Raw genomic sequence first — 9,128 nt, 5'->3', positions numbered from 1 at the left:
TATTTTTGTCAACGATTTATACAAACGAGAGGCTAACAACAATTTATACAAATGGCCTGCCAGCGAAATTATACAATTCTGAAGAGGAGCCAACGAATTATACAATTGCTTCTTTTTGTATATATGTATAGCGAAATAGACAGCTTTCAATTGTATATGTATAGCGAATTATACATATATATGTTTGCTATGGAGCACAATTATGCAAACTTTGCTATAGCATACAAATATGATTTTTTTGTTTGCTATATGTGAAAGTTGCTCTTATTTTTAACATACTTCATCGAGAAAACTCTTTCGGACCGGATAGTACTCGTCTCAATTTTAAGGTCCAAAAGCCAGAAAATATGAAAGGAGGCCGAGTAAAGAGTTGGACAAAAGGCCCAAAGATAGTATACTCATCAAGATTGGTCTGCTTGTTATGTTAAGTGTTAACCACCACCATTTTATTGGTGGCCGTATGGGCTATCTCAATTTTCTGGAGCCCAAAGAAAGTGGGCATTTGTAGAAGACAAGGTGTCATACAGAAACCAGGCCAGTCAAGTATCTAGGCCCATAATGACACATGTTGTTGACACCTAAATTACATTATATTTCACCAAAGTTAAAAAAAATAAATTAAAAAAACAAGGTGAAAAAAGGCTAAGTAATCATATGATTAAGTGAAAAAAGTGTAAGCAGAAAACGTATATGTTATGTTATTATTGGTTTGGCATAAATATATATCAAGTTTTCCTAGATAATTGAAGTGTCGGAACAAGAGATGTTTTTAAAGAATATCAGAGTTGGAGGTGGAGGATGCTTACCATCTAAGCAATCCATCTAAGTGTTAGGCTTTTACTTGGAAAAAAAAACTTCCAACGCCTTTTCCATAAGAAAATTTATGGATAGAACTCCACTTGTAAAAACAATAACTATTCAAATACGTACTATTTCTCTTTCATATTGTATAATTTTTATTATGTGAGACATTTTCAGACAACATACCCCATAATAAAATAAAAGAAGTATTGAAAATGGAATGTGCTACCAACATGGGTTGTGGTGCACTGGTGGGAGTGCTTCACCCTTAACCAGAGGTCTCGAATTTGAGCCCTGGGTATGGAGGAAATCTTGTTGGGAGCGCCACCTCCGAATGGGCCCTGTAGAGCGCGATTCGAATTTAGTCGGAGCTCCAATATGGACTTCGGACACCGGGTGGAAAACCAAAAATAAAATAAAATGGAACGTGCTGCTTCTGAGACCAAAGAGTGGTGGAGTCAATTTTCGAATATATAGTACACAAATAGAGAAGGGAGCAATAAAACGAACTTCTCACACGTCAGAAAATGAAAGGAGCTAGAGACCTAATATGCATGTCAATTTGGATAACCTATTTATTCATTTGTTTCCTCTCCTTTTATTTATATTTTAAAATATAAATCCATCAACATTTTAAAAAATTCAACTTGCAGCATAATTGCATGTCATTTGCATTTCCAAAATTAACAAACTAAGTACAAGTGTCAAAAATATTGCTAACGTATTGAAAATTGCTTAAATTTGTCATTCTTTTATTTATTGGATGTTATTTTTTGGGTTGGAAATGCACCTTCTTCAACCTATTAGACCGTAATATTACATGATATTTCTGTATTTGAATGCAGCTCGTAAATGTGGAGTTCAAGTTGAAAATTAACCAAAGCTTCCCTCTCACCAACCTACTTCAAGATAATGAAAATCACGTGCAACCCTTTATATTAATTTCCATATTAAAAAAATCTCCTTTTAACAAAATTTAAAATGATGCAGGTAAGGTCCTAATTCTTAATTAAATACTAGATGAAATTAATTTATTGGTTCAATCAGCCTGGATTCAGTCATATTTCAAAGTGAACTAGTATATATTTTAATTTGAATGTCAATCTTTTTTTTACTAGAATGTCATACATGCATTTTGGATCTGTCTAAAATAATTTTTGAACTCTCTTTGCGCTATGCTAGAATTTTCTGTTACTGCTTCATCAGTTTATATATATAACACAAGAAAAATCATTTCCACCTTATTGACTCAATATATTTTCTTATGAGGAGGATTTAACTGACCTCCACTATAAATAACCCATGTTAATTGATTTGTATTTGCATAGTTGAGATTAATATTCTGATATAGTTAAAAGTTAAAGACTTACATGAGGCTCATCAATGATTATATATCATTTTCTTCAAATCGAGATTAAATATTATGTTCACACTAATCATTGTTATCATTTTACTGTTGAATAAGTAACAAAAGTTCCACATTGCATGGTTAATGAGATGAATGAACTTGTTATAAGGCTTCAGTGATCCTCCTCTCTTTAAGCTAGCTTTTAAACGTGAGTTAAGTCAAAACCTAATTTAATAATTACTTTTATTACAATCCTTTTAATTAAAAAAGAAGATAGTGAGGAAAGATTTTAATAACTTAATAATTAATTAAATATCTAAATTTATATCTTATTAACTAGGGTTTGATTCTAATTTTATAAACATCCTCTTCATTATTTTTCTTTCCCCTACCCATTTTTTTTTTCAGAAAAAGGAAAACAAAAGTGCGGCAGTGCATGCCCACTAGTTTATTGAAGGACAAAAAGAATTATTAGGGGTGGGTCCTGGAAATAAATAAAAAAGATGTGATATATAAGGAAGTATGTCAGAGATTAAAAGCCGATTAATATATTTCAATTGTTTTTAAATTAAAATAACTTTTAAATATTTTAAATAAAATAAAAAATATTAAAATTAAAATAATAAAAAATTATAAATTATAAGTTTATATTACTAACTTTATAACATAAGTTATAAGCCTATCCAACCAAATAAATCTAAATTTAAAGCGGACAAGGTTATAATAGTCTTTATTTGCTCCTATCTACCGTTAGGTTGTTATCTGATTGGACTTCACATGCAATATACAGTACCTAACAAGATCTTCCCAAAGTTTCATATCTATTTGACAATTATTCCATTAGATTATGTTCTTTTTCTGTCCTCTCCACCTTTTTTCAGAATAATAAGACGATTCACAGCCGCCGCCCCCCCCCAATTATAGTTGATGAATATATATTCATCATTATTCAAATATAGATACTACAATTTATTTTTATTATATGTATCAGGTATGTTTATTTAAAGAGGGAGTAGTTAATTAACCAACAATCCGTCGACGTGACTCAGGAGTGATGAGCATAAATTAATTGAAATTTGGCCATGCAATTAACGGTGTCGTGTATTCTAAACATACATCCACGTACGTCAATCTATTAGCATCATATATTGTTTAATAAGGAGTCAATCAGAAAAGTATGTACCAACCAAAAAAGATTAGTGAAATGTGGCCATGCAATTTGAACATGGAAATCCACGATTTATGACTTATGAGCATTTTTATTAGATATTGCGAATCACTTAGAATATAAATTATGTACCAACACACAAAATTAATTGAATTTTGACCATGCATTGGTGTTACATATTAATTCAACAAGAAGTTGGGAGGACATCCCGAAGATATTAGATATACATTGATGGATTTTGTTAAGCATGGATTTTTTTATATGACAAAGTTGGTCTATTAATTTGTGGAGCAAGGTTCATGTTGAATCTAATTATTGAAAATTGTTGGGATTGGGTATTAGAAAGTTGTATACCAAATTTAATTTAAAGCAAAAATGTGATGGTGAATTTCAAACTAACAAGTGGATCACCAGAATTTCAGCCACGAATATTGAAAAATTAAAATTCAGGCGACCCAGTGAGATTTGACCAAATATTCCCATAAATAGATATAACTTACTGGTACTGTTAAGTGAAATCTTGATCGAATTTCAAATAAAAACTCTTGATAATTGTGCCAAGAGCGTGCTTCCAAATTTTGGAGCGAAGGCTATTTTTCCAACACTTCTCTTAACATGGGCGACATTTAAAAGATGGCATGGAAATATCATATTTGTGCAAATCACCCTTCCCATATTTAAAGTTTACACCCGCGATTACTTAAGGGGAATCGAATAACTTGCTGTATTTAATTACATAGAAAATTATGTACTACGTAACATAGAGAAAAAAAAAAAAGGAAACAAGAGAAGAGATTAAGCAACAAAAAAAGAGAACAAAAACTGTAGCAGCTGCTTCACCTCCTAGATAATAAATAGCTAGATTTACAAAACATCTCTTTGGATTGAACCATTTCAAGTACCATCCTCTTTCCCATTTGTTCAGCTACTATTTTTTATTTATACAATATAATATAATGTTTACCCATAGACGACGCGCGAACGCAGTTTTAATACGATGAATTAGGACTAGTCATGCAATTTAGTTGAGGATCGATGTTGGATAGTGATAGGTAGGGCATTGGGAAAATCTACGTAAGGATAGGCAAAAGCCTGATCAGGTGCAGCTAATTTCCAGTGAAAATTAAGAACAAGATAGTGAATGAAAATGGCCATCTCAAGTTTGGCCAGTTCAGATCCTGCACATAGACGTGGACCTCCCCCAAATGGCATGAAATTATTACTACTTTTTGTTGTGCTGCTTGTGCCTGTGCTTCCTCCTTTACCTGAAGGCGACTCTTCTGCATTCTGCATTAACGCACTATTCATCACTTCTAAATTTTACCATACACATATATACATATATAGTTCTAAGGGTCGTTTGGTACGCTGGACATACATGCATATATAGTTAGTCCCGAGACAAAAAATTCAGAAGTTATATCAGGATTAATAATTAATACCCAATAAGTGATTACTCATAGTATCGAGATTTTGTTATTCGAAATGAAGCAATGAAGATGACAAAGAATACTTTTGAGATCCTTTAAATGGTAAACCAATAATTTTTTCTTAAAAATTAACATAGTTAATAAAAAAATAATACTCCTATTAAAATAACTAATCGCAACATAAAGTATCCTTTGGTCCTCTCAACTATATTGCCGACATTATCAAGGCATTTCACATTGTGCGGTACAGTACTTCCCATTAGACAATTAAGTCAGATTTCAGAAGAAAAATAAAATTGCATGAGTATTTGCATTGAAATCCTGAGGAACGGGTACTGGTACTGCAAGCAGTAAATGCACTTGCTGTGTTTTTTTTAAGCAGTAAATGCACTTTGAATATTTTTGACAAATAAGATTTAAAATAACTTGTAGGTACATGTAATTGTGGCCCCAAGAAAGAGGATAGAATGGGAAATGGATGGACCAGCATGGAGTAGAGTGGAGGTGAGCCACCATGAAAAGCACAGGTGCACGTGCACATGAAAACCCCACCACCCACATGTGGGTTGGGTTTGGACAAGTCTTTTAAGTCTGTAATTACCTCGATTGGGTCCTCCCACCCCCACCCCTTCTAGGACTTTGGGTTGGAATATATATGGATGGACGATAAACAAGAAAAAAAGATAATTCCATCTATAAAGCATTTTGCATTAACACAATTTGGAAAAAGACTTTATTTCGAAGAGTGTTATGTAAATAGATATTATAATGATTGCCTCAACGATTCATATAGGTCAAATGGAGACAATTTAAAAAAAAAAGAATAAATAAATAAGAAATCACCCAATATATACTTATTAAAGTGATTTTCCGATTAATTTATATTTTTATGGCATGTGACTCATTTAAGGAGAAGTATTCATTACAGGACCTTGAAAATCTCGTGAGAATTCAAGATTGAGCTTTATTGGCTTAATTAAAGGATTCTACTACAATTTCATTTGATATGAGTTTTAAATTAAATATTTATACTTCTTTGATGAAGTTTTTAAAATCGAACACTTACCCTTCACATTTGAACTCAAAAGAGAATTTCATCCATCCTACCATATTTCTTGCCGGTAGAGTCCTTGCTTATTATTTGCACATCTTTAAGCTTAAGGTGGGGTTTTTCTTCGTGTATAATGCAGCATCTGTGCAAGAATTGATTGTGACAGTTCATTTTGGTTTGGGTCCCTTTCTGTGGATTATTATGATTATCAGGACGACTAAATCCCACCTTGCTTTTGATTGATGGTATTTTATATGATCTATCATGCGACCCAACAAAAGGCCTACATAGAATGTTCTTTTCCACTCTCCCCAAACTTGTCTTAATTCACTCCCTTATCCATTTAATTATTGTTTCTTCTTTGGGAAAAATATCATCCCTTGTTCCAATCTTAAAGCACATATTTGGTTCTTGAAATTAGAGGTGTGACTTCCTTTAATTTTTTGTCACATCATCCCACGACTCTCATGTGCAACCTCAAGTAAGACGACTAAACTTGGTGGATTGTAAGTGGATGCATTAAAACATTAAAGACTACTTTTTGCTTTCAAACTTAACTCTCCTTTACCTCTTCTCACGTCTATTATAAAAATAAAAATAAAAAGTTGCAAGTTTACTTTACTAAGTTGCATTTATCCATTAAAGATTTTTAGAATTGGACCGACACTTGAAGCAATGATAAGGTTATCTTTGTGTGATTTTATAGATTACGAGTTCGAGTTGTGAAAGCTTTTACTAATGCTTCTATTTGGGTATACATCACACCCTTGAGTAGTTTGAGTTAAAGACTGTTCCCAGACCTTAATAACACGGGATGCTTTGTACACTAAACTGAGTGTCGGTTTAAATGCAAAATTGACTAACCTGCCATCTCCAAGGATCAAAGTCGTGAGGTCGGTCAAAAAGTGAAGGATCTAAATGCGCTGCTGAAATCACCGGCAATACTTTCCATCCACATGGAATGTCATAACCTTTTTTGAGTTTTCAAGTTGAAAAACAGAACAATAACAAAAAGATTGTTAAAAAGGCAAAACCAAATCAGATATTAAAGCTGCAGCCATGCATCATCATACAATAATACCTTTGTATCGAACATCTTTCACAGCTTTCCTGTGAAGAAACCTGACTACATTCCCAAGCCTTAGAGTCTCATTAATAACCTACAAGTGAAGGAAAAAAAAAATTAGCATAACTTATGTGTTATCAATGTAGATAGAATTTTTACACTATTAATGTATGTAACATGTAACTACAATCGTACTTTGTGTACAACAATTATCTTTTAAATGCGTTGATAAGCTAAAGGGTATAAACTTACACATTGGGTGAATTCCATTTTCTTGTAGTCATCCCAATTTAATTCTGTTTCTCCTGACTGCTTTTTTGCCCTGGAAATCTCCAAGTGCTCTTCCTGAATTTATTACCAGCAAGAAAAAAAAATTAAAGAGTGGATTTCAAGAAAATTCACTAAAAGTATTTGATTATTTGAGCTTACTGTTAGTTGTTGAACAGCAGCAGGACAGCTTTCTAAGAAGAAAATAGACAGAGCTATTGCTACTGATGAAGTTTCATGGCCAGCAAAGAGCAAACTTAGTAGCAAATCAAGAATTTGCTCCTTTGAGAGATTTGAATTTTTCAGAACCCAACCTAGAAGGTCGTTTTCGTTTCCGTTCATTTCATTACGCCTCTCCTCCATTTTTCTCTCAATAAATCCAAGAATTGTTGATCGAGACTGTAGAAAAGAGAAAAATAATTCATAACTTGAAAATAAGTAAACACATAAAAGGGGTTGTTCAGACGGTAAGCATGTTCTACCTCGCTTTTAATCACTTAAACTGATATGATAATTTATAATAGTACCTGTAAGGCCTTTCTGTAAGCTGTTCCTGGAAAATTCAATGGAGCAGAAACCACTCCTTTCATAAATGTGATGTACTCTTTCTTCAGCTTCTCTGTCTCTGGATTTCCAGGTTGTAGACTCATGATATGCTCTGCCATAAAGTTGAATGTAAACTGTAGAAATTTCACACACATAACAACAACAATTTCCAAAGTTAGAGCAGCAACAACAACAAGTGTTATCATACAAGTGAGGTCTGAAAGGACGCAGTGTATGCAAACTTTATCCCTGCTTTGAAAGGTAGAGTGATTGTTTCAGATAAACTCGGTTTAAGAAAACGGTAAGAAAATTACGAAAGTGAAGAAATCATAACAAAATATTAAAAAAGCATTAGGAAGAAAAAAAAAGAAAAGAATAGTAACTACTGTACAATGAAATAGTGCAATAATGAACTACCGTGAAAAAAATATAACTCCACTTATTTACCTTCTTTGCTTCATCTTGTGCACAAACAACAGAATCCTGTTTCCAAGAGCCAAGAACAAGCACAGTATGCTTTTCAACTTCACTTAAAAGTTGATTCCTGAGTCTAGCATTGCTCAAAAAATTCAGAGAAATCATCCTCATATCTCTATGCATTTGTCCAACTTGAACCAACATAGACCATTTACCAAGTATCCCACCTATACTTCTTGGATAATTACACTCAAATAATCTCCCTTCATTCTGCAGAATGTATCTGTTAAGCCCTGCATCTGCTGAAACAATTGTTGGCTCTCCAAACAAATTTGACTTGAAAATTTTCCCATACCTGAAAAATATCAAAATTTTCAGCACAAAAATTCAAGAAACAGAAAAAAATAAAAAAAGGGGTAAAATTTTTTACCTTGAGATATGATCTTGCATGAAATCTCCAATAGTAGTAACTGAGTAAGGTCTCAAATAACCAATAGTTTCACCAAGAAAAGGCCAACCCATATCCCCTGGTGGAAGATTTTGAAATTTGTGTTTTCTTTTGAATAGATTAAGAATAATAAGGACTGCCAAGATTGGAGGAACAAGAAAAAGAAAAAACTCTAAGTCAGACATTGATGATTTCACTGTTTTTCCTTTTCTTCTTCTCTGTTTTTTTTTCCTTTTTTTTCAGTTTCAATACTCAATAAGCTCTGTTTCTGAAGCAGAGGTTCGAACAAGATAGTACTCAGTATTTATAAGAGTAATATAGCGTATGAGACTGCTTCTCCATTAATCAGAAATTTTGAAAATATAAAATTTCTTTGGTAGGAAGCGTTTCTTTCCAAATGGGGCCTACATGACATGAATTTAAAATAATTAAGCTCCAATATAGGTATCGTACACTGAATAAATTTTTTTAAAAAAGTATTATATTATGTGCAGCATCGACTATGAATCTTCTGAGATGCTGCTATAAAGAAACTTTCTGTTTTCTGAAGCTCTTTTTGGAAAGTATCTTGCTTTTTATAGGCTTC

At 32.7% G+C, this 9,128-nt stretch overlaps 1 protein-coding gene across 1 annotated transcript; it reads right to left on the bottom strand.

The window, feature by feature from the left end:
* Nucleotides 1-4,130: 4,130 nt before the first annotated feature.
* Nucleotides 4,131-8,917, bottom strand: LOC102603786 (cytochrome P450 90B1). The gene is made up of 8 exons (XM_006340546.2): nt 8,525-8,917; nt 8,125-8,449; nt 7,659-7,811; nt 7,294-7,530; nt 7,117-7,209; nt 6,880-6,958; nt 6,663-6,769; nt 4,131-4,604 (listed from the first exon to the last, which is right to left on the bottom strand). Exons 1-8 carry the CDS (start codon nt 8,725-8,727, stop codon nt 4,326-4,328), a joined length of 1,476 nt encoding a protein of 491 aa, XP_006340608.1. The 5' UTR covers nt 8,728-8,917; the 3' UTR covers nt 4,131-4,325.
* Nucleotides 8,918-9,128: the final 211 nt, after the last annotated feature.

This window comes from Solanum tuberosum, unplaced genomic scaffold (assembly GCF_000226075.1).
Source record: "Solanum tuberosum cultivar DM 1-3 516 R44 unplaced genomic scaffold, SolTub_3.0 scf00020, whole genome shotgun sequence".
Lineage (NCBI taxonomy): Eukaryota > Viridiplantae > Streptophyta > Magnoliopsida > Solanales > Solanaceae > Solanum > Solanum tuberosum.
Note: the sequence above shows the minus strand (reverse complement) of the source record. Positions and strands in the feature narration are given on the sequence as shown.